The sequence below is a fragment of the Globicephala melas genome, chromosome 9 (assembly GCF_963455315.2).
Source record: "Globicephala melas chromosome 9, mGloMel1.2, whole genome shotgun sequence".
Lineage (NCBI taxonomy): Eukaryota > Metazoa > Chordata > Mammalia > Artiodactyla > Delphinidae > Globicephala > Globicephala melas.
This window is the reverse complement of record NC_083322.1, coordinates 87,884,396-87,910,555: the sequence shown is the minus strand read 5'-3', so window position 1 is coordinate 87,910,555 and position 26,160 is coordinate 87,884,396. Positions and strand designations below refer to the sequence as shown.

General features: G+C 45.3%; 1 protein-coding gene across 7 annotated transcripts in view; it reads left to right on the top strand.

Moving 5' to 3' along the window:
* Positions 1-13,075: 13,075 nt before the first annotated feature.
* The window catches only part of ATXN7L1 (ataxin 7 like 1), a 242,090-nt gene continuing 229,005 nt past the window's right edge, over positions 13,076-26,160 (top strand). For 6 of the 7 annotated variants that reach the window (XM_030834356.2, XM_030834355.2, XM_060304801.1 and 3 more), the window contains exons 1-2: positions 14,137-14,317; positions 14,824-14,892. In XM_030834356.2, coding sequence (XP_030690216.1) covers positions 14,137-14,317; positions 14,824-14,892 — 250 coding nt within the window. Of the gene's footprint in view, positions 13,202-14,109; positions 14,318-14,823; positions 14,893-26,160 lie in introns of those variants that run through there. The other variant, XM_030834345.2, reaches the window with a different exon arrangement.

Here is a 26,160-nt window from a genome sequence, read left to right as displayed (position 1 = left end):
TTGTGGACTTTTTAATGATGGCCATTCTGACCAGTGTGAGGTGGTACCTCATTGTAGTTTTGATTTGCATTTCTCTAATAATTAGCAATGATGAACATCTTTTCATGTGCCTTTTGACCATCTGTATGTATTCTTTGGAGAAATGTCCATTTGGGTCTTCTGCCCATTTTGAGGGTTTAAATACATTATAGTTTAAGAACAACCTTTCATTAGAATACTGTGCTGTCTTTAAAAGTGATTATTTTAGGGCTTCCCTGGTGGCGCAGTGGTTGAGAGTCCGCCTGCCGATGCAGGGGACACGGGTTCATGCCCCGGTCCGGGAAGATCCCACATGCCACGGAGCGGGTAGGCCCGTGAGCCATGGCCACTGGGCCTGCGCGTCTGGAGCCTGTGCTCCACAACGGGAGAGGCCACAACAGTGAGAGGCCCGCATACCACACACACACAAAATAAGTGATTATTTTAAAATGTCATTACATCTATATCTATCTATATTGATTATGTTAGTATATAGTTCTAAATATATAATTTTATGTAGTAGCCATATCTATATATTTATATTTGGAATGCTACTCCAAATAAAGTGGCTTGGTTTGGAGATTAGGGATCTAAAAATATACAAATGACAAATTAATAGATATAGTTATGCATCTATATCAAAGTATTAACATTTCCAGATTTTTGATAATTCATCTTATTTATGTTGGTTTTTTTTTCTGAATTTTTTGCAAAGATATGCAAGGGAAAAGAACATTTCAGAAAGACAGAATGCACATGTGGGCAAATACCCTTAAGCTGGAAGCATCCCTTTTGGCCACTGAGCATTCACAGAATAAGCAAAAAGAGTCCAAAGTGGCTCACTTAGAATTAGGGTAGTCATACAATTTATCACCCAAACCAGGACACTTTTGAGACTGGAAGAGGAAGCTATTAATAATTTTGCATAATCCGGGACTCCCTAGGCAATCTCAGCCTTTTGGTCAGCCTGCTTAGAGTGGAAGGTCTGTGGAACTTGTCTTTGAAGATGACCCAGTATTGGAATGTTAAAGGTAAACCACAGAGACTGCCCTTTTATCAGTACAATTGGGTGCAATTTCTAAACATACTGGCCAGATGGCTAAAGAACCTTGAAAACTTCAAGTTTCTCACCTCATTAGCTCATTTGGATCAATAGAGCCCTAATTTTAGAAATTTGTTCTTGATTAAATAATATTTCCCAAAGAAATATGCCATTTGACTAAGAACACACAGTATTATTACCCACATTCTCTCACACTGCAGATTTTCATCTTGGAAACACTGTGTAACAGTTTTAAACCCTTCCTGATTCCAAATCCCTTCTTGCCTTGCCGGTTTTCCACTAAGAGCTTTGTTTTAGGGAACTATTATCGGTGACCTGAGGCACTTACTTAAGATGGCCACTGTCCCCATCCATCACTCTGTTCCCTTCCGGCTATTTATATCTCCCAGTCCTTCACCGCCCAGCTCAAATTCCTCCTCTCTCCCAAGCCTTCTCCACCCACCACAGCAATCTGTCCTGCTGAAACACCTAGGCATTTATTATCTGCACATCAGATCAGCACCTTCTCACCGGCTGTTCTGTTCTCCAGTGATTGATTGCATCTACATCGCCCTCAAACTAGTCTGTAAGCTCCTCGTGGGCACAACTACTCACATTCTATGCCACCTGGCATGTGGCCAGGCAAGGTCAGTCTGTCAACCTTTCTTATTCCGATCATAAATTGGGGGTTGTTAATTCATTTATATACTCCGCCTCCCACCCCAGTTTGGGTGGTTGCTAGGCATTAACAGAGGCGATTATTTCGATTACCCAAAGTGTCTAAATGCCAGGGTGTTTGCATAGGTGGAAAAACTAAAGCCTTCTCAAATGCAGCAACTGGTGAGGTCTTTCTTCCCTTAACACATCATGAAATGGCACAGTAAAGATTCAGAACAAGGGTAAACAGGACAGTTATGCTGTAGAGTACTGTCTCTGTGTTAAACATGGTTCTGTGGGCATAAAGGATGAACGCTTGGACAGGCTCTGTTAACACCTGCAATACTATCAGTCCCATCTTACAATATTTTACTTGTTTTTTTTTTTTTTTTTTTGCGGTACGCGGGCCTCTCACCGTTGCGGCCTCTCCCGTTGTGGAGCACAGGCTCCAGATGCGCAGGCTCAGCGGCCATGGCTCACGGGCCCAGCCGCTCCGCGGCATGTGGGATCCTCCCGGACCGGGGCCCGAACCCGCGTCCCCAGCATCGGCAGGCGGACTCTCAACCACTGCGCCACCAGGGAAGCCCCTTTACTTGTATTTTGATTCTCCCTGTACAGGGCCAAAACATGGAGCCCATCAGTCAACAGTGCTCCAACATCTGCCCTCTCCCCTCCTGAGAGTCCAAAACCTACCATTACTTAGTATCGATAAACTAGGCAACACACATTGCTATTCAATCACAGGTCAATCCATAATTGAAATGATACTCTCTGTACCTCCTGCTGCCAAATTTATCAAACTGATATACATGTCAATGTCTGTTCCTCCAGCCTTAAGATGACTTAAACTGTACCTGAAGTGTGAACAACCAAATTTAGATACCAATATCGTTTTCTTTATTCCAACACTCAAGGCACCATATTTCTCATATGTGACAGTCTTCTTGGGAAATCTGCCAACTCAAATGCATTCATCAGGGCTTCCCTGGTGGTGCAGTGGTTGAGAGTCCGCCTGCTGATGCAGGGGACACGGGTTCGTGCCCCGGTCCGGGAAGATCCCACATGCCGCGGAGCGGCTGGGCCCGTGAGCCATGGCCGCTGAGCCTGCGCGTCCGGAGCCTGTGCTCCACAACGGGAGAGGCCGCAACGGTGAGAGGCCCGCGTACCGCAAAAAAAAAAAAAAAAAAAAAATGCATTCATCGTAACCTGCCTCACTCTCCAATACTTTACAATTACACACGTGGTCAGCAAGGGAGGGTGACCTCTGTTCAAGCAAAAAGTAAAACTCCAGTTGAACTGTTAACATAGACAAAGAGGGAGCAGTAATCCCCTTCCTTTTGCTAGTTCATCTGGCAGCATAGTGAGCATCATGAAAAGGCACACCTTCTCCAAGAAACTTTACTTCCATCTGTTAGAAAATAGTCTTCACATTCCTGATTTGGTTAGAACAGGCACTTCAGTGCCATCCATCAGGAAGACTGCCACAATAAATCTATGATGTCTGTGATGTGAATGGTGGTCCCTTAAAAGTGGCCCAACTGTGCAGTGCACAACCTATGCAGTAACCCTGGCCAGGGGTTTGATAACTTCAGCGCGAGGGAGTTGTGCTTTATTTTACTTCCCCTCTGCACCTCAATTTCATCATCTATAAATTGGGAATAATAAGAGCTATCTAGCATGGGTGTCTTAGCGCTCATCAGCCTTCCCATTAGAATAGGAAAGCAATGGTCTGTAAAGGATTCAGAGAATAAGAAAGAGACGTCCATATTACTTGATTATTGCCTAAGAACTGTATCCCTAAGATAGACAGCTTACACTTTCTTCGATTCTACAAACAGAATTCATCCAGTAACAAACTCTGGCTTTCATATATTGAAAGTGGAAAGACTTGAGTTTTTCTTGTAGCGATGATGGCTCTCATAGCACCCCCACCCCCTTGCTGGGTGTCTGTGTGATTAAAGAAGCCCACGATGGCAAAGTAGTTGACAGGGTTAGGGGTTCATCCTCTGGACACAAAAAAGAAAATTGGAAATCCATTGTCCTACATCAGGGTTTCTGGACCCCCTCACTGTCATTTGGGGCTGGATAAATCTTCACTGATGGGGAGATGTCTGCATCTCATGGTAGGATGTTTACCAGCATCCCTGGCCTCCACCCCCTAGATGCCAAGACACGATTAGAACCCCTCCCCTCCCTGTCACAACAACCAAAAATGTCTCCAGGCTTCGCCAATGTCCTTGGGGTGGGGTGGGGCAGAAAAGGGGGAGGCAGGAAAATCATCCCTGGTTGAGAAACCCTGGCCTATGTGGAAATTTAAATTTACAGCCTTAGAATCATTCTTGAGGCGTAGTCATCTACGAGCAGTCTGGCCTCCAAACAACAGGGACTTTGTTTGAACAAACCTGGGCTTAGCTCTGAGTTCCACAATGATTGTTTCATGACCTTAAAGACACTAGGCTTCTATTTCCTGTCATATAAATATAACCCAAACCTTGGCCTCTTATTTTCAGGATTTCCTCCTTATGGGGGCCGGGGCTGGAGGAAAGGTGTTGGGGACTGCTGAGGGCTGAACCGAGACATTGCAACCTACGCATCCCCCTGCTGACTCTGTACCTGGCCACCTCCTGGAGTCCAGGGGCTGCCATTTTCTCTTGAATAATGGTTACCACACAGGGCTGGCATGAAGTGAAGATAGCAGCTTTCAGCCTTGCCACCATGGCTTCCATGTAAGTTCCCACAACACAGCTACCTAAGACCAGGTCATTTAAAATCTTGAAGGAAGCAAGGGAAATGACATTAGAGAAAACCTTATGAATGGATGGATACTGGACTGAAGGATTCCAGAGTCATACCCAGATTATCCCAGACAGGTCCCCAACTGGATGCTACCTGACCGGCTCCCAGCCTGCAAAAGGCTCTCACCTGCCTCGTTCCCACCACCTGGAGGATGGTCAGTCCTCTGCCGTCTGGGAAGTGCAGAGGCCCAGCGCTTGTCTCAGGCCTGCTCCCTCCCTCTCCTCCAGCCTTCATTTCCTGGGGTTCCTTTTCGCCCCCCAGCACCCCAGGATGACTGACAGATGGGAATATCCACACAGAGGCTCACCCACTACCCACAGGGGTTGGCCTTTTCAGAATACTTGAAAGACAATCTCTCAACAACTCGTTTCCCTAAGTCTGAGGTATTTGGTTTGGAAAATCACCTTGAAGGAGGCTTTCACCAAGAATCCAAGCTGGCTGTAGCCACTGGGTCCACCTTTGTGGTTCCCTGTGAACAAGAAATGAAGTAAGGCTTCCAGTGACCTACTTGATCTGGCCCAGTCTCCATCATGAAATGTCTTATGACAAATGGTGAACAACAACACATATGACACAATTCCCAGGAATAAAAAATACTTTTTTAGAGATAAGAGTGCTATGGTCCGAATGGTTGTGTTCCCCCTGCAAACTCATATGTTGAAGTCCTAATCCTGAAGGTGACAGTATTAGGAGGTGGGGCCTTTGGGAAGTGATTAGGTCATGAAGGTGCAGCCTTCATGGCTGGGATTAGTGCCCTTATAAAAGAGACCCCAGAGAGCTAGCTCACCCCTTCTGCCATGTGGGGACATGGTGAGAAGGTACCATCTAAGAAGCAGGAAGCCCTCATTGAACACCAAATCTGCCTGCACCGATTCTGGACCTCCACCCTCCAGAACTGTGAGACATAAATTTCTGTTTTTCTTAAGCTACTTAGTCTGTGATGTTTTGTTACAGCAACTCAAATGGACTAAGATAGAGTATTCTAAATACATAATGGCAAAGAAACATTTTTTTCCTAAAAGACAGCAAAAAATATTATGAAACAGGAGTAATTAAAAGAGGAATTGGTCAAAAAATGGACAGAAGACCTAAATAGACATTTCTCCAAAGAAGACATACAGATGGCCAACAGGCACATGAAAAGATGCTCAACATCACTAATTGTTAGATAAATGCAAATCAGTGAGGTATCAGCTCACACCAGTCAGAATGGCCATCATCAAAAAGTATACAAATAATATCAATAAATGCTAGAGAGGGTGTGGAGAAAAGGGAACCCTCCTACACAGTTGGTGGGAATGTAAATTGGTGCAGCCACTATGGAGAACAGTATGGACTAAAAATAGAGTTGCCACATGATCCAGCAATCCCACTCCTGGGCATATATCCAGAGAAAACTCTAATACAAAAAGATACAAGCACCCCAATGTTCATAGCAGCACTGTTTACAATAGCCAAGACATGGAAACCACCTAAATGTCCATCAATAGATGAATGGATAAAGATGTGGTGTATATATATATACACACACACATACATACACACATTGGAATATTACTCAGCCATAAAAAAGAATGAAATAAGGCCATTTGCAGCAACATGGATGGACCTAGAGATTACCATACTAAGTGAAGTCAGACGGAGAAAGACAAATATATGATATCGCTTATATGTGGAATCTAAAAAATGATACAAATGAACTTATTTACAAAACAGAAATAGACACACAAACATAGAAAACAAACTTACGGTTACCAAAGGGGAAGCGGGAGGGATAAATTAGGAGTTTGGGATATAGATATATACTGCTATATATAAAATAAACAACAAGGACCTACTGTATAGCACAGGGAACTATCTTCAACATAATAACCTATAATGGAAAAGAATATGAAAAAGAATATACACACACATATATTCAATATATATATATATCTGAATCACTTTGCTATACACCTGAAACTAATAGAACATTATAAATCAACTATACTTCAATTAAAAAAAAAAAGAGGAATTGAGACTGGAAAAGACAGTTCAAGCAATGGAACAGAAAACAGCTCAAAAACATACCCATATAATGGATCTCTATAGAAAGGATAAATTATTCAATATGTGCCCAGGAAAATTGGTAACTGTTTGGAAAAAGATAAAAAATTATTTTTTTATTTCACATCGGGGCTTCCCTGGTAGCACAGTGGTTAAGAATCTGCCTGCCAATGCAGGGAACGTGGGTTCGAGCCCTGGTCTGGGAAGATCCCACATGCTGTGGAGCAACTAAGCCCATGTGCCACCACTACTGAGCCTGTGCTCTAGAGCCCACGAGCCACAACTACTTAGCCTGCGTGCTGCAGGTACTGAAGCCCACACGCCTAGAACCTGTGCTTCACAACAAGAGAAGCCACCGCAATGAGAAGCCCTCACACCGCAACAAAGAATAGCCCCCCGCTCGCTACAACTAGAGAAAACCCATGCACAGCAGCAAAGACCCAACGCAGCCAAAAATAAATAAATTAAAAAAATTTTTTTTCTTTCACATCATTAACCAAAAATGTCTGAGATCTAAATGTAAACACAAAAACCTATGAAGCATTAAAAAAATACACAAAAATATTTTATACCCTTGGAGAAGAGGAGTTCTTCTTAAGAAAGACACAAAAAGTAAAAGGCCCCAAGGAAAAGTCTGATACATCTGACTACATCCAAATGAAAAAAAAAAGTGTATGGAGAAGATGCCATAAACAAGGTTAAAAGAAGCAAAGCAACAAGCTGGAAAATTACATTATTTTCAAACAGACAAGAGACCTAAATCTAGGATGTATAGAGAATTCCTATAAAGCAATGAAGATCTAAACAAATACCAATAACAACTCATCAAAAGATACTAACAGCAATTTACAGTGAAAATACAATGGACATAAGAACAAAAGTTCAGAAACATACTAGAGAGAAATTCAAATTAGATAAGCTACTTTTACCATAATAATGGCAAAAATTAAAATGTTTGAAAATGTTAGGCGTTAATTAGGGCGTGAAAAAAATGGGCACATTCCTGTGCCACTAGTGGGGGTATAAAGTCGTCAGCTACTTCAGAAGACAATTTGACAGAACTATTAAAATTTAAAATGTACATGCCCAGCAATTCTACTTTCAGGTAGAAATACTCCCTCATGTGCTCAGAAAGCATATATAAAAATAGAGATGTTGGGCTTCCCTGGTAGCGCAGTGGTTGAGGGTCTGCCTGCCGATGCAGGGGACACGGGTTCGTGCCCCAGTCCGGGAAGATCCCACATGCTGCGGAGCGGCTGGGCCCGTGAGCCATGGCCGCTGAGCCTGCACGTCCGGAGCCTGTGCTCCGTAACGGGAGAGGCCACAGCAGTGAGAGGCCCGCGTACCGCAAAAAAAAAAAAAAAATTGAGATGTTGATGAGCCTATTTTTTGTAAAACCAGAAACCTAAATGTCTGTCAATAAGATAATAGATAAATAGAATCTGGAACATTTTATGGGATACTTGGGAGCAGTTTAAAAGAATGAGGGATTTCCATATGTAATGACATGTAATATTATGTGTGAAAAAAGAAAATTGCAGAAAAATATCCACAGAATGGTCTGTTGCACGTGTCAGTCTTGTTTGTGCTCATGCAAGGCTTCTTTCTCAAGGGGGATAAAATATATATATATATATATATATGCACACACATATGAGTACACACACATATATACATACATATATACGCACATATACACATATATGTATGTATCTCCACAAAATGATGCTATTCATGTTTTAAAAAAATAGAAAAGAACACACACACAGCAATACCATCTACAGCTGTAATGCTAAGTCTATATAGGAGGTAAATGTATAGAAAATGGTATGAAAAAATGCCTTCAGACCTGGGGGTATAGTAGTGATCTGGGGGCAGGGGAGTGACCACGTTTGAAGGGGGCGATTCTAAGAGAATTTTCCACTTATATCTGTTGTTTTACTATCTCATAAGAACACATTTACACATGATTTTTAGAATTCAATATTGTTTCTTTTACAAAAGAAAATAAATTTTTCTCAGGAAAAAAATAATCTGCAGAGACCCCAGTCCATTTACTATTTTTTTTAAGTTCTTTTTTTTTGATGTGGACCATTTTTAAAGTTTTTATTGACTTTGTTACAATATTGCTTCTGTTTTTATGTTTTGGTTTTTTGGCCACAAGGCACGTGGAATCTTAGCTCTCAGACCAGGGACCGAACAGGCACCCCCTGCATTGGGAGGCAAGTCTTAACCACTGGACCGCCAGGGAAGTCCCCTCCATTTACTATTTACATTGTCATGCAAAGACTGTCTTGTCTCCAGTCACACTTTGGATTTTGCAGTTCTTGTGCATAACAAAAGGGTCTTCTAGGGTCTTTCCAGAACAAAGGGATATCTACCCTGCCCTGAAGTCCATGTCAGGATGGAGTTCCAGGCAGAAGAAGTTTCAGACAGAAGTCTCCACCAATTGATGCAGGGCAGCAGCCTCATGCAAAGGAGAGAGAATAGCTTTAGTTTCCTTTCTAAGGAGAAGGACCTTGTCAGAAGCGACCACAGGAGCCCTTCTAGTGTCAGAGGGTTGGCCTGTTTTTGATTGGCAGCTGTTGTCTACAGGATGCATTGCGACCAAAGTAATAATCATAGCAAACATTTACAGGCCCTGTGCTGGGGGCTGCATATCCAGAATCTCACTTAATCCTCACAACCATCTGAAGAAAAGAGCCTTAGTACTCATTTAACAGATGAGGAAACGGAGGGTCAGATGGATTAAGAAAGGTTCTCGAGCAAATGACTCAAGCACAGTTCTAAGTCACACCTGCCAACCCCAAGCCTGTGCTCTGGCCTCCACCTGCATTGCCTCCCCAATTATATTACTGGTGAGTTTGGATGGGGTGGGTGGGCTTCGTTCCGATTAATTTGTGTACATTAACGTTAAATTTGTATTTATTTATATTTAGGTTAAGGGCTCAAAGTGATTTCTACAACAAGGCTAAAGAGAAGCCATCTTTTTTCCTGCCCACCCCCCAAGAAAGAGCAGCGGCTAGGGGTGGGGCTGGACCTACCACACTCTGGGAAGCAGAGGTCTCCTCAGCCTGCAGCATCAGAGCCAGTCTGGGGAGCCCCAAGTGATCAAAGTCACGGTTCAATCTGCCAGGGGATTCACGGAAGCTCTACCTCGAGATAACACACTCCCATGTTGGCTTTTCTGCCCCAGTCAGAATGCAAATTTCATGTTTTTGTAGTGATATTTCTTAATAGAGTCCATGTTTATTCAGACCAGGCACGTGGCTAGGGTCTTATATTGAAACCAATAACAAAAAGCCTGGAATTCCCATTTTCTTTCCTACTCCTGGTGCTTCTAGGGTCTTCTTATCCCAGTCCTATTTGATCCACCAACACACAGGGCTCAGGGAAGAGGCAGGCAACTTAATCTAACAAGGTGAGGGAGACAGCACATCTGCCCTCCAGATACAGGGAGCTTTTATAAAAGGTAACAACGTATGTAAAATTTCCCCCCAAATTACAATTCTCAGAGAGAGAGGGTTAGGAAAATAAATTTAGAGAAAAGAGTGGCAGATGGGATAGATGGATTCAATTAAAGCAAAGAACATCAAACAATTCCAGGGATGCCTCATTTTAATGGAACATGTCATTTTCTCCTCATCGCCTCCAGGTAACTCCCAACATAGGTTTAAGTAGGAAGTAGGGTGCGCACACAGCGCCTCAACCCAAGCAGGAGTTTAATATCCTCAAATGAGAGAGCTAATATTCCCTCCTCTCTTCTTTTCAGTAATGTGGTGAAACAGCACATGAATCACACTAAGCGAATGCTGGCTCTGTATTTGATGCATTTCCCCAGAACCAGGTGTTATTCAAATTAAATAGGTATTTTCCATTGTCATCTCCATTGAACTGATTTCTTTATTTGGTCGTTGGGAGAGTCTCCTTTTTAATTAAACCAACCACTGTCATTTTTCCAAGAAAGATAATAAAACAATAAAAATATTTACACCCCTTTTATCTTCCTAAACATTAATCATGCGGGAAGAAGGTGTTACCCCTTTGCTAGACAGTTTTATCCCACAGACATTATACTAACGTGCTTTAAATTACTGTTTTGCAGGTCAGTTTATTCCTATTAAGGATGTATAAGATTCTTGTCACTAATAATATTTGTGACTATTTACTACCAAAAGGAATTCAAGTCTGCAATAAATTTGCTATATACATAGTTGGTATATAAGTATAGACATGCATATGACAATATATATGCACCATGCTGACCCCAATACTACTCCCAACTGACCTCAATTTTCATCTAAAGTCAAGTGTAAAAATCTAGTAGTTGGATGAGCAATGCCTTCTTCATTCTCTGGCTCCCAGCGGTGTAATTTAATCGACAGCCATGTTATCCATAGTTACGAAGTCATAGGTGGGTTATAGTTTCACAAAGATGGTATTATTATCTCCATAGTCAGAGAAACTGTGGAAGGTAGAGTAGAAACTACAATTATACCTTATAACTCTAACTGCAATAATGTATACGTGTTCTATGTGTTCTATCAGTTAAACATGGCAATGGTATCCAAAGTCTTGTTTTGTAGAGAGGCCAAATCACTTTTAGATTCCAGCCCATACTTTACTATGTTGCAAACTAAAATCCCGCCAGCTAGAAGGGAATAATGTTTGGGCTGTCGTATCATCTTCAGGGTGCTGGGCAGAAATAACTTGAGAAACTCAGCTGGGGTAGTAAACTAATGTTAAAATAGTGAACCACTGCACCTTAGATGCCCTTACTTTCCCTGCTGATAAACAAGCTTTGATTTTTCTTGAGTGACTTAAAGTGGCTCCCAGGAGAGGAGACAGAATTTTCTGGAAGCTCAAGTCACTGACTCCCAGCCCCTGGGCTTGAGTCCTTCATCACTGTACCCTCCACATACCTCAAGGAGGGTAGGGTTGTAACAGCCACCAGTGTGGTGGCATCGCTGTCACTAAAGACTTTTTCCCAACAGTTACATCATGACCTTGTCCTTGGTGAACTCTCTATAAAGTAGTGATTGAGTTTAAATAGCAGAAACTTGAGTACCCAAAGGATAAAGATAAATTACTATACTCAGCATGTAGGAGATACTAATGTAAACCAGCTGCACAAAGCTGGCCAAAAATTTCGAGAAGGATGATACACAGTTCACAGGAGGCTCAAAAGAGGAACAAGGGAACGTTGCTCAGACTCTTCCTTTGTTAAACGTATTTTTCTAGTAAGTTTTTTGTTAACCCATCACTTTACACCCAAACCATTCTGTATTAGTTATCTATTGCCATGTAACAAGTTACTTAACAACTTAAAATGACAAGCGTTAAGGATCTCACAGTTTATGTGGATCGGGAATACAGGCTTGACTTAGCTGAGAACCTCTGCCTCGAGGTCTTTCACAACTGTGGGCCAGGGCTGTGGTCTCATCTCCAGGCTCGATTGGAGAAGGACACGCCTGTAAACTCTTGTGGCTGTTGACAGGAGTCAGCACCTCACGGGATACTGAACAAAGAGCCTCACTTCCTCATGGCCTGTTGGCCAGAGGCCTCCCTCAGTTCCTTGCCACATGTACCTCTCCAAAGGGCAGTTCCCAACTGCAAGCTGTGGCCTTCCCTTAGAGCAGGCCAGTGACAGCAAGAGTGAGCAAGACAGAAGCCACAGTCTTTTTGGAACCTAACCTCAGAAGGGACATCACTTTGCCACATTCTATTTGTTAGAAGCAAGTCACTAGGTCCAGCCCACAGAGAAGGGGAGGGAATCACAGAAGGGCATGCAAACCAGGATGTGGGGGTCATTGGGGTCATCTTAGAGGCTGCCTACCACCCTTGCATGCACAATGAGGAATAAACACCAAAATGGAAGGAAAATTGGAAAGCTGTAGGGGAAGAGGAAAATGTTCTATGATCTAATTACTTCTGCCTCTGAGCTCGCTCTCTCCCTTTCCCCAAATCCAGTCATACAACGTATTCTCTGATGAGGCCCTTCTTCACAGTGTCTCTCATACCTGTCTCCTCCTCTCCACCTGCATGGGACCATCAAAGTTCAGGCCTTCCTTTCTTCACATAATGGATAGTGCAGCACTACTTTTCTAACCAGCTTCCAGAGTCCAGTACATCCTAAACCTGGCTTTGAGGTACAGGATGCCAAGTGCAGGAGCATAAGATGACAGGCACAGCAGACCTCGGTACAAAGCAACTTCAAATCCATGCTCTTCAGCCATGGGGCAGAAACAGAGGTTGTAAGAACTAAAAGGGTGCTGGGGGAAATGAGGGAAATATATCGATTGTGGGAGAGTGTCTGTATATTTTAGGTAATTCCTAGTAAATTAAATGACTTTTTTTTTTTTTAAGAGAGAGATACCAGAAGACCTTCTAAGGCCTTTGCTGCCAACCCCTAGGGAGAGGGGGGGAAATCTCAATTAAAGCCTCAAATGTCCAAAATCCAGAGAAAATTTAATGCTTCCTTTCTAGCTGGCCAAAGAAGTTAAGCCTGAAGTGAATTCTCCCAGCAATCAGATTCCCGGCCGTCGGTTGCACGCGCTAATCCGGGCCATCCTCATCTCACAGTGGGGAGCGCTGGAAACGGCTCCAGGGACTTGGCCCGCTAAGCAGCATCCTGCGATAGTGGTGAGTCCGCTCTCCCACTATCGTGATACTGGAGCAAAGTCTACGCAGTGGTTCTCTGAGAGCCGGAGACACGCGTCGCGCAGAGAATCTGGGGGGACCCCGGCCCTGAGTTTTGAGCTTTGAACGCCCCGCCGTCTGAGATGGGAAGGCAGCTCCTCTCGCTGAGATGGGAAGGCAGCTCCAAATACATATCAAAATATGTATTTGATATATGTATTTGTCCCATCTCGCTGAGATGGGAAGTCAGCTCCAAACTCACCTGCTTTTTAGAACCACTTCCATCTACCCACTGGTCTCGGCTCCCAAAGGCATCCGCAGAATCCTCCACGGCCCAAGGTACACCGTGAAAGAGAAGACACGGTGGAGGGAGAGGTGGCTGGGAGGAGAGGTCACCAGGGTCCCCTCCCTGGCTTGGGGTGGTCGTCGGGGAAGGGGGCTGCTCGGCCCCTCCCCACTAAGCGGCGGGAATCCTCGCGGGGGCGCCTCACCGTGGGCGACAGGCACCGGCGAGGGAAGGACGCGCTGGAGGGGCTGCGTGCAAAAACTTTCCGTCCTCGAGCGCAACTCTGCGGGGAAGACCGTCTTTCCCATGGCCCCAAGTCGCGCCTCTCTCAGGCCATCCCCGACCCCTGCCCGCACGCCCAGCCCCTGCGACCCCGGCTCCCGGGTGCCGGCGGTGGCCACGGCGCCGTAGCATCCCAGGGCCGGGCGCTGCAGCCTCGAGTCCCGGCGCGCGGCCCCGCCCCCGGCGGCGGGGGTGCGGGCGCCGGGCCTCGGGGCGTCTCTCTGGTGCCCCTGGCGGCGGCGGACGCCGAGAGCCGAGCCGGGCCGGGCGCTGAACGCCGGCTCCTCCTCCCTCGCTCTCTCCTCCTCCTCTGCCTCCCTCCCTCCCTCCCTCCCCCTTTCAGAACACTCAATGTCGGAACGTTCCGAAGATGACGTCGGAGCGTTCTCGAATCCCGTGTCTCTCGGCTGCTGCTGCCGAAGGAACAGGGAAAAAGCAACAAGAAGGAAGAGCAATGGCGACACTGGATCGCAAAGTGCCCAGTCCGGAGGCGTTTCTGGGCAAACCCTGGTCCTCCTGGATCGACGCCGCCAAATTACACTGCTCCGACAGTAAGAACCCCACCGCCTCCTCCTCCTTTTATTACCCTGTAACCTTTCCATTCACCTAGAGCCACTGGGAAAAAGTGTGTGTGTGGAGAGAGAGTGGCCCCCGGTGTCCTCCATGCTTCTCCCTCTCTCTAAATAAATACACACAGAGACAGATCATCAATGCACAGGGAGAGGCCCTGCTGCCAGGGCTGTCTGTCTGTCTGTCTGTGCCCGCTCCCCGTGGCAGCCCGCGGGGTGGGCTTTCACAGCCCCACGGTGTATCCGTTCAAAAGGCTACTCTGTTGCTGCTTGCATAGTTTTTTTGGTACCTATCTGGGCCAGGTAGATGGAAATACGGACTTGGGAGAAAATGTTGCATTGTCAATTTTTGAAAGATTTTCATATCCAGTATTTATATCGATCTGTTTGCAAATAAACACTCTCCCTCCCCCCCCTTGACTTTGGCTCCCCCCCTTTTTTTCTCTTTTTGTCCTTATTTTTTTTTTCCTTTTCTTTTTCATCTGCAGATGTAGATTTAGAAGAGGCTGGAAAAGAGGGTGGAAAAAGCAGGGAGGTTATGAGGCTTAATAAAGAAGGTAAGTGGAGCTACTGGCATCTTAGTGTTAGCATGTGTGGCAGAATCTTCACAGGATTTCGACTATAATGTGAATTGTTCTGCTGGGTACAGAGTGACTAAGGCTTGTCAAAAATTGAGCACGCCCAGGTGACTACTGCTTCGTGTTAACTTCTTTCAAAGTATAAATACAACTGGGGGGTAGAGGCGGGGAGGTTGTTGACGGCAGAAGTTTCCTGCACTTCAGCTGGAGTCCACATTTGGACCTTCTGGTGCATATCTGCCATTCGCCTTTGGAGCATCATTGCCAAATGGTGCGGGGTGGAAGTCGCTGAAATGAGGAGCGGGGCTCCCTTCACAAGCACCCCAGCCTTCCTCGTGGGTAAATACACAACAATTTAATGAACCCGATGTGGTCAATCATCCCAGCAGCTACTTCTCCACTCTCCCCTGAAAGCCATGGTACGTGGCAAACCTTTGCAGCAAGTTACGTTTGGCACACTTTGTGTTTGGTCACAGATTGTTATGTGGTGAGCAGGGTTAGGGGCATCTGTGTGTGCAGCCCCCAGTCGGTCACCCATCTCTGCTTCCCCAGCGTGGAATGGAAATACAGTACCTGAAATGGGACACAGTGAGTAGCTAGGTCATCCCAGATGGAGGCAGGCGAGTGAAGCCACAGCCTACTGGAACTGGGCATCAAACACACATGGTCGTCATAAATAAATCATAGCCTATTCGCGTTTGCAAGCCTGCCATATGTAACTCTGACCTGTGGGCTTCACATGGAGCAACTCCAGAGGCCACTTTCTGCTGAACAAATGGATGGGTTCATTTGAATTGTGATTTACTAACTGGTGTCTTGTAAACGTGGTTGGCTGAAATTGAGTATGGGAGGAGGTGCAGGGGGGCAGAAGAGGTTGGCAGGAAGTGTTGAAAGAGTTCAGCCATAAGTAGGCCATAGGAGCCTGGCTCATCCAAAATGAATGGAGAAAAGGCCATTAGACACAAAAGAACAGTCTCCCTCATAAACCACAGTGTCACCCTGGTAGGCAGCTGAAACCTGCTTGGAAAGATGGAACTCATTTTGTGGATCACACCTCAGACAGACGGTTTTCTGTGCCCAATCATTTCCTGACCATCCAGTGAGAGGAGAATTTGTGCTTCAGAAAAAATGACATGGAGGTTCAAATGCATGCATATTCAAGGACAGTGCTCTAGCGTAATGTTTCTGCTAATTAAGCACTTTGGGAACGAAACCTTATTCTAAAGATGTTTGCTTCTAAATATCTTAGTGTGATCTTGACATGTGTCTTTAGGATGCACAAGGGAATGATGTCAAGTGGCCTTCTTACAAGCGGCAGCTTATTTGTGCGCAGTGTCCTTGTGTGTTGGCATTGGAAAGTATCACTGGAGATTGTTTTTCTTCACAAACTGTTAATATCTTTAAAAGCTTACGGGGGGCTTCCGTGGTGGCGCAGTGGTTGAGAGTCCACCTGCCGATGCAGGGGACGCGGGTTCGTGCCCTGGTCCGGGAAGATCCCACATGCCGCGGAGCGGCTGGGCCTGTGAGCCACGGCCACTGAGCCTGCACGTCCGGAGCCTGTGCTCCGCAACGGGAGAGGCCACAACAGTGAGAGGCCCACGTATGGCAAAAAAAAAAAAAAGCTTACGGGACTCAGTTATCAGACCGCTGGCAATGAACAGGTTTCCACGAAAGGAGATGAAGTTGTAAAAACCTTTAAAGTTGAATAAAGGTCATGGTATGGCCCAGAATTGGCACCTCTCAGACCTGCGTGATAGATTATGACTATGGCACACAAAACTCATATTCTGCACCGTTCTCTGGGCTTCTGGTTCAAAAAACTCTCATTCTCAGATTCTCTTTGCATCATGAGAAATAGATTCTTTTAAGGAAAGAAAAAACGTAAAGCTCTCCTTTCCTCAGAAGTCACAAGTGGTACATCCCGCTTATTATATCCTTTTCCTGTAAAGGTACAAAGATTTAGCTCCTAATGATATGCATTTGCATTAAGGACCCCCACTGTTCAGTGTAACATGCAATTGCTGAGTTCACCAAATAGCCATGGATGGGCTGAAATCTCTTTGTTCGTGGGCCTGGTGGAGTAGGTCTGGGTTAGCAATTCCTGGAGGTCTTCCTGGCATGTGCACACAGTTTTCTTTATGGATAGCGTATACATATATGAACTATATATCTCTTCCCCATGGTGAGGAGTTTAAAGGTTGAGCTGAGACTTGGTGTCAGGGTGTTTGGTTGCCAAAGTTCCCGGAAACACTGGTTGCCTTAGTCTCGCTGTTGGCCTTCTTGTTGGAGTCATTGTGTGGCAGGTCTCAGGATGAATATGGTTGTGGATGGATCGCTGCAGGACAAAATGTGGCCTAGGTGTGATTGTGTTTCTCCGTGTGTGAGCATCCATAGACTGACCGGAATGTCATCAACAGTAAGCAGGTCTTGAGATTTGTGCTTTAATAGCAATGAATAGATAAAGTTTAGGAATTCCAATTAAGAAATGAAGGCATATGATCCAGATTTTGATATTTTTTTTATTGTGGTAAAATAAACAGAACATAAAATTTACCATTTTAACCATTTTAAAGTCTACAATTCAGTGATCCTAAGTACATTCACCGTGTTGTACAGCCCTCAGCACCATCCATTTCCTGAACGTTTTCATCATCTCAACCAGAAACCCTGTCTCCACTGTATAATAATTTCCCAGTCGCCCTCCCCCAGGGCCGAGCCCTGGAAACCTCTGTTCTATTTTCTGTCTCTAGGAAGTTGCCTATTCTAGATACTATATATTTGCAATATGTGTCCCTTTGTGTCCAACTTCTTTCACTTAGCATCATGTTTTCATTGTTCATCCGTGTGGCAGCGGGTATCAGAATTTCATTCCTTTTTATGACTGAATAATATTCCATTGTATGTACATGCCATGTTTTGTTTATTCATTGTCTGCTGATGGACATTTGGCTTGTTTCCACCTTTTGACTATCGTCAGTAATGCTGCTGTGAACATTGTGATGTGATATTTTTTATAGACTAAGCTCAGGGAAAAAAATTAGGCTGGGAAAGTGAAAAAATAATCATTTTACCCTCTGCCTCCATCTGGCCACAGCTTCAGAAGGTACAGGAAGGACTTGCCAACTTTTGAACAACCTGATTATTGTGAGATAATTCCTTCTGCGTTTCTTGAACTTTTTTCTACTTCAATTCTCCACGTATATCAGTATGAAATGTTAACTGAATGCTTTGAAATTTCTGTAGTAAAGTCTTCACATTCATGTTATTATTTTGTCCAAAGTTAGCTACAATTATGGTCAAGAGGAATTTGGCAAATAACTTTTGAACCTTGCCAGATCATCACCTGGGTTCAGAAGGTGTTGTTAATCCCGTGCTTGTGTGTGGTCATGTGGTGTTATATTGAGGGCAGCCTGAAGCGGTGAAGGGAGCAGGGGAGAGGACTTTAAGCCCGCTTCCTCATCCCGTATAATATGACCTTGGGAATATCACTTCCCTTGTCTGGGCCTGTTTTCTTTCTTGTAAAGTAAGGGAGTGGATTAAAAGTCTCCTGAGGTCCCTTTGAGACCTCTGAACCTAAGTGTCTCTGTTGAATGTACCTACATTTGAGATGCAGTCATACTAGACAGGCTGTTTTTTGAAGAAACTTAAAAAAAAAAAAAAAGCAAGCCCTCACATTAAAAATACCTTACACTACTACATCCTGGCTTTATTTTCTCCTTTTATAATCTCTTGGTGGCAAACCTCACTGCATCTCCTACAAAAGCATATTGTGCTGCAAATAGTTTGTGAATGGTATGCGGCCTTGAGGACTCTGAGAAAACTGAGGGTCTGAGTCCAAAGCCCAGGGTAATGTGTTCCCCGTAGTGGAGAGGGGGTTGACCTCAGTCAGCTTGGATCCATCAAGCACTGAGATTTCCTAAGAGGAGGAGTCCCAGAAACCTGATCAGCCTAATCTAATATGTGAGCTGCCATTATGATAGAAAATTCCAAGGCCATTCATCTAGCTAACCTTTTAAAATAATTTTCTCACTCCAGCTTCATAGATTTATTGGAAGACTTTTTTCAAGCTAATTGGGGAAAAGCTCTGTGATTTAGAAAGATGTCTCCCTTTTCTAATTGCCTCACCTGAACTTTTTTTTTTAAGAACGTCATTTCATAAATAAGGACCAGGTGCCTATGGCTCGTAAGTGTCCTGGACTATACAGCTTCGGAGATAATAACAGGGTTGTTATAAGGATTTACTGAGGTGATACAAAGGGCTTAGTACAAAATAAGCACTTAATGAATATGTGCCGTTATTATTTTTTAGATGTTATTAGGATTATCATCATCATGTATTAATGAAGCTAGTTCTAGAAAATTTTATTATTATAACCAACTAGGACTTTTAACTAATCAGTGATGAACAGAAAAGATATACTCAATCAGAAATTTCATTTTTAGAGTAAACCATGTTATACTTTTATAAAGCTAAGGATTTTTTAAAAACTGATTTCTGTGCTATCCATGCTTTTAATGGAGTACAGCTGATATGTAGTCGTTGATAACTTTTATCAAGAGCTAGAGAAAAATACTTTGGCATTTTGGGGCTTATGGCTGAGAAAGATTTACAAAGTTCTTTCTGGGGACCAGGAGGTCTAAAAAATAATTTTTTAAATAATCGATCAGTTGTTTAATCTGATCAGTGAAGATAGAAAGTCCTAATAGATCATTGTTTGGGTCTTTTGGAAGCCTACCCTCATTACTTCGGGGGGGGGGGCGGGTGTGTGTGTGTGTGTGTGTGTGTGTGTGTGTGTGTGTGTGTGTCAGTGTTCCCAGGTGTTTCGATTTGATGTAGGTAAACTTGTGGAATGCTTCCAGTTTGAAAACTGTTCAGGGGACAGTAAGATCTTGCTGTGACTGTGAGAGTTTGCTGTTCTCCTGAGATGCTGGTGGAGTCAGGCTGGTCTACAGGAGGAAGCACGGAACGTGGGAATGTATTCAACTCAAGTCTAGGAGTCCTGCGTTTATGGCTGGATGGGAGCAAATCGGAGAAAAGATGGCAACTGACCTGGTAAGAATGGAGGGTTCTTAGAATCCAAGCCAGGGAAGCCAGCGACAAGTGGTGGTGATTTCTAGTAAACTGCGGACAGTTCCCCTTTATCCTCATACGGACAACTCCATTATCTATGCTAATAGGCGATAGGAAGACACCAAGTCCACAGATTATATCGATAAACCTCATCTTCGCCATTGATTTCAACTGCTTTCTCCATTAAGCCTACCTTCCTCCCCTTTTGCTAACGAGCAGCAACATTTGTTCACTTTGGCGCTTCATTATCATCTCTCTTCTTTTGCCCAGTGCTTGGGATGAAAGGACATGAGAGACAGAGTGGCCTCAAGGTGGTAGGGAGGAAAGATGAAAAGGAGGAGAAGGGCTTGGAGAATGAATCAGCTTCACAGCTGCATCCCGCCGATGGAGGGCGGGGGGCGGGGAGCGCCAGAACCAGGGCGGCAAAGCCGAGGGAGGGGATTTCCAGCACCATCTAGTTTTGAAAATACACAGCCTTTAAAATGACTGTCTCTTTAAATATACAAGTATTTCCATGTGCCTGGGTTCTCATGTGGAGAAAATGTGGCTCTGGCTCCTTCCAGAAGGTACAGTCACCTTGTGCTGGGTTCTCGTCATATGTCAGTCTACAAGAATGATGCTTTTATCTCTGGAAAATGTAGACTGTTTCCCTCTCTCTTTCTATCTCATTTAAATGCTTCTTATTTTTTAAAAATAATGTTCACGTGTTACAAAGTTGAGAAGGGTATGCAGTGAAAAGAAAGTCTCCCTTTTACCCTTGTCCCCAGTTGCTTGTGTACCTTTCCCAAGATAGTCTATGTGCATTCAAGTAGACACATAGATAGTTTTTCCTGCCTGCTTTCGCCACATGGCTGACAGCATCCTATAAGTATTGCCTAGTGTCTTGCCCTTTCCATTTATCTTAGGGAGTGGTCCGCATCAGTTCATGAGGAGCTACTGCAGTGTCTTTTTGGTGCCTGCTTAATGGGAGGATGGTTTAAGCCTCTGGGTGTCTTGCTTAGTTTTTAATACCTCCTCCTGCTTTCTTGGCCTCCGTCGTGCATTTGAGACTGACAGTGGGACAGCACTGGGCTAGGCCTGGGGGGACAGCAGTGAAAAAGCGCAGCCCTTGCATTGTGGCGCTCCCATCCTAGCAGCCAAGGCAGACATTAAAAAAGTCGTGGCGACCGTGGTGAGTGTTCTGAAAGGGAAAATTGGGGTACTGTTGGAAAGCACGACAGGGGGCCTAATTTAGGTTAAGGGTTCAGTGAATGCCTCCCTGAGGAAATCTTATTTATGCCAAAACCTGGAGAATGAATGGAAGTTATCCATATGCAGGGCTGGGTGGGACGGAGCTAAAGGAAACAACATGTGTGCAGGCCCAAAGTGAGAGAATGTAGAATGTTCTAGAAACTAAAAAGTCTGTTGCTGGTGTGATGATAGCAAAGCAGAGAGTGGTCTAAAGTTTCTCAGCAGGAACACTACTTCTTTGTGGTGGGGGACTGTCCTGTGTGTTATAGGATGTTCAGCATCCCTAGCCTCTGTCACTAGATTCCAGTGGCACCTACCCCTCCCTTGAATTGAAAAAACCAAAAATGTCTCCAGACATTGCCCAAGGTCCTGGGAATGGGATGGCAGAGTACCAAATCACCCTGATAGAGAACCAGTGGTGTAAGGTGAGGCTAGAAAGGCTGAGAACACAAGAAAAATAGACTCAACAATATCCTGCTACCATCTTTCTGTTTCTTAGGCCTGAGTTCCCGGTGAGGCAGCCTTACTGAATGCTTAGCAAGCACGCGTGGAGCAGTGACTGTCCCCCGCACGGTGCTACCTTTGGGAGCATCTAAAGAGAGAAGACTCCATCCCTCATGCAGTTCTCCTCCAAAGGTTTCCGAGACGACCCCTCCAAACCTTTGTGTCCATTCTGTAGTAAATGGTGACAGCACTGAGATTCAGGTTCTAATTCCGGGTGGCCCAGCCCTCCCTCACTGCGGGTGGAGGAGACCCCAGGGCGCCGATTCGGATAATGATGGCATTTATCGTACGGGGGTCCCTGATGTCAGAAGCGTCACGGTGAAGCATTAAGGATTTCAGTTTATATTTAAAGTCAGGCTGGAAATACAACTGGCGTTCTGTGCAGTTGATTACCCGTGGGATTTGTCTGAAATGGGGATCCACATGATGGAGAGCAAAGCGGCTGGTTTCAGGATTTCCACATTAAGGATTAGAAAATAGGAAGGGCAGAAGAGGATCGGATTCCTGAGGGCTCTGGCCTGTGTGCCAAGTGGTCTGTGGCATTATTTAGGCCTGGAAGGCCATGTTCACTCTAGCCAGTGGCTCACAGAGGCCTGCTGCCTCCGCTTCAGAAGTGATTTAGGGAAGTTAGGCAGATTTGGGTTTTTTTTTTTTTTTTTTTTTTTTTTTGCGGTACGTGGGCCTCTCACCATGGTGGCCTCTCCCGTTGCGGAGCACAGCCTCCGGACGTGCAGGCCCAGCGGCCATGGCTCACAGGCCCAGCCGCTCCGCGGCATGTGGGATCCTCCCGGACCGGGGCACGAACCCACGTCCCCTGCATCGGCAGGCGGACTCTCAACCACTGCGCCACCAGGGAAGCCCCCAGATTTGGGTTTTGCCTGGTTTTCTGTGTACATCGTGTTTATATCCTTTGGGCTAAGCTTTCATTCATGACGCTTTGTTTCATTCATGACATCCTTTGGAAGTAGACGTAAAATGGTAGCAGCAGACACAGGGAGACCCTGTCCTAATCAAATCCCTTTTATCCAAGGACCCCATCCTCTGAGGTGGCCCAATGTTCATGTCTGGAAACTAGGGTCATTTAGTGACTGCAATAGAAGTGACATCACTAAGAGGGTGACATAGGTCATTCCCGACTTTGCCCCTCCTCACAAGAACAACTACCAGCTATTCACGGACAAGACACCACTGGAGAAAATCCTAGAACACAGGGGTGAGGCTGAAGCACACCTCTGTGCCACAGAGAGCAAGACAGATGGCTTTAGAAGGGTCAGAGGGGCAGCTACACGTGACTGCGTGCCCCTGCCCCAGGCCAGCAGCACCCTTGAGGAGACGCTGCCCCTCTCCTTGCAGAGGACCGCAGGGACATCCACACACCCGCCCCAGTGTGTGGGTCACTTCTTGGGAGCCCTGATGCCAGTCTTGCCTCGCAGGGACCACGGGGGAATCTCCAGGGCTTGACCACTGGGAGTCCAGTCATGACCGCAGCAATCAAAGGTAGCTCTGATGGAGAGCGAGAGGGTTGGCCGGTGGGTTGACCTTCTTCCGAATTGTAGAAACTGAATGTCAAGCGCTGACTTCCGTGTGTGTCTCTCTCCTAAAATTCTTGGTGCGATGTTCTGCCGAGGTGGGGCTCCCGGCTAATGCTGGTTGGCTGGCTCTCTCTTACTCTCCTGTGCCAGAGCTCAGATTGGCCACATCAGCCAAATGGACTTGGATTTGGACCCTGAGGCACTTGAACTAATGATGAGAGCCTAGGAAAGCCCTTCCTGCAAGTGAGCTGAGGCCGAGGACCCTTACCATGCCAGCGTTAGACTCGGCTACGCAGTTGCCTCTAAGTCAAGCTGGAATTCCACTGTGGGGAAAGCTTTTGTTTTTATGTGGATGCTTTATCTTTGTACCTGTGGTTTCATAACACAATTCTGCTTGCCAATTTCAGGGATCAGGTGCTTAAAGAAAAAAGGAAACCAAGTAAATACTCTCTAGGGCAGGACAGAGTAACATCAGGAAGATAAAAGTGACTCAGTGACAGGCTCCTTGAACATAGGAGCAATTATCAGTGTACCTGTTCTGTGAAGCCAGTTGCGGTTCTCTGAACATTAACAGTTCAAGGACCCCTTTTGCCGGGGGATTGTGGGAGCAGGGGAGCTCTGTGACCCTGCCGCAATACACCAATAGGTCATGGAGTCCTGGGTTGGGGGTGGGGAGACAGGACATCCAAACTGATGACACTAACCAGGGTATGGAAGATGGTTGAGACACATTCCTAGTTTGGTTGTATCAGACCAAGGTGGTGTCCAGCTCTTTCTCAGAGCATAGTGTCCACAAAAAGACAAATACGATATGATTTCACTTATATGAGGTTCCTAGAGGAGTTATATTCATTGAGACAGAGAGTAGAATGGGGGTTGCCAGGGACTGAGGGAGGGGGGAAGTGGAGAATTTGTGTTTAATGGGTACAGAGTTCCAGCTGTTCCAGGGAAAGATGAAAAAGTTCTGGAGATGGATGGCGGTGACAGTGAACTGAACATGTAAAAATGGCGAAAATGGTAAATTTTCATGTTATGTCTATTTTATCACAAAAGTGCATTGGCATTGCAGGCTTAGAAGCTTCATGGAGCATTATTTAAATCTGGACTCAGCCACTTAGTAGCTGTGTAATAGGATAACTTTTCTGAGCCTCAATTTCCTCATTTTCAGAATAAGAATAATAGCAGCTCTCAGGGTTGATGTGAAAACACATGAGATACTATGTGGCATACAGTAGGTACTCAATAATGTAAGCTTCTCTTATGGTGACTGTCACTTTTACCAGGAACTTGGGTTCTCTTCCTTGCCTTAGCCGAGCTACCACTTCCAGGGGACAGACGGCATCCTTACTGCTCCAGGAGTGTGCCTTGACTCACTAGACATCTTTGGTCAATATTTTGTCCCTCATGCTTTAAGGATGCCAGGAATAAAAACAAGAAGAGTTGGACCCATGTCCCTGTGCTGTGAGTTTTGAAGGGCAAGTCAGTTTCAGTTTTCCAAAGTGTGGTCATTTGGGGGACCCTGTGTTGAAATCACCTAGGTACTTAGCATCCCAGGCTGCAGTGACACTGAATCTGAAGCACTCAGAGTGGAACACAAGAATGTGCATTTTAACACGCTCCCTAGGTGGCTCTGATGTTTACTGAACTTTGGTTACAGGAAGTGGCTCTCGACCCTGCCCACCTTGGGAATCCTTTGTGAAGCTCTTTAAAGGCCGAGGCACCAGGACCACTCCCAGACACTTGGATTCCGTAGGTCCAGTTTAAGGGCTTCCGGGGAGCTGCTTATATGTTTTTTAAAATTTCTTCTTCTTATTATTATTTTGTGTTTTTAAAAATAACAATCATAGCTGCCATTTACTGGGCATTGAGTAGGTGCCAGACATAGAGCTAAATGTGCATTTTTCTCATTTAACCCTCATGACACTCTCTAAGGCAATTCCTGTATCAACCTCATTTTAGAGATTAGGAAACTGAAGCTCAGCGAGGTTAAGTGGTTTACCCAAGGTGATATAGCAGGGAAGAAGAGCTGGGATTTGAACCCAGAGGCAGGCTGATTCCAGAGGCAGTACTCTTAAGCACTGTGTCATAATGTTGCCCTAGGAGCAGGGCTAGGACTAAGGGGAGGCCGGCGGGGCCCCCAGAACACACGTTTAAAGATGCACACACAGGCTCCTGCAAATGCAGAGCGAGGGCCTCCTTAAATGCTGCACTCGAGCACCTCACTCACCTCACTCACCTCACCCTAGTACCAGCCCTGCCTCAAAGAGCATGTTCTTTAAGCAAAATGGTTATAGTTTTCTTCCCCCTCATGTGTGTAAGCCTGTGGCCTGCTGATGGGGCCCCAGGTCTCCCCATCAGTGAAATGCTTTCTCATCCCAAGGCCCCAGCTCTGGGGCCTCTGTGGTCAGAGCCCTGGCCTCAGGGAAATCTCAGGAGCTGACTTAAACTGTTCCTTTTTGGGAGAAGGTGTTAGCAGAGATGGTTGCCAAGCAACTCCAGGGGCATCTATCTACAGTGATGATTTCTCTTTTTTTTCCCCCTTTTGAACATCTTCTAGGCCGCTTTTTAGTTTCCCTCTTGGCAGTGGGATTGTTAGTGATTTCATGAAGGGTGTGCTCCTTTGGATGCTGGAACGGAGATTCCTTTTCAATACCCTCCAGTTAGAGGTGACCTATTGATGGGCAATGCGCCTGCTAAGTGGGTGTGAAAGACCTTTGACTTCTTCAGCCACAGAGATACCCTAGTTGTGACTGGCTCTGAGGGGCAGTGACAAAGAAGAGTCTGTGACTGGACTGGCTGAGAGAGGCACAGAATGCATCTCCCACATGAGGATAGGGCGACGTGGTGATGTTCAGGTCCGTGACTCTGGATTTCACCTACTCCCCATTGACCAGGGTACTTAGCATTTTG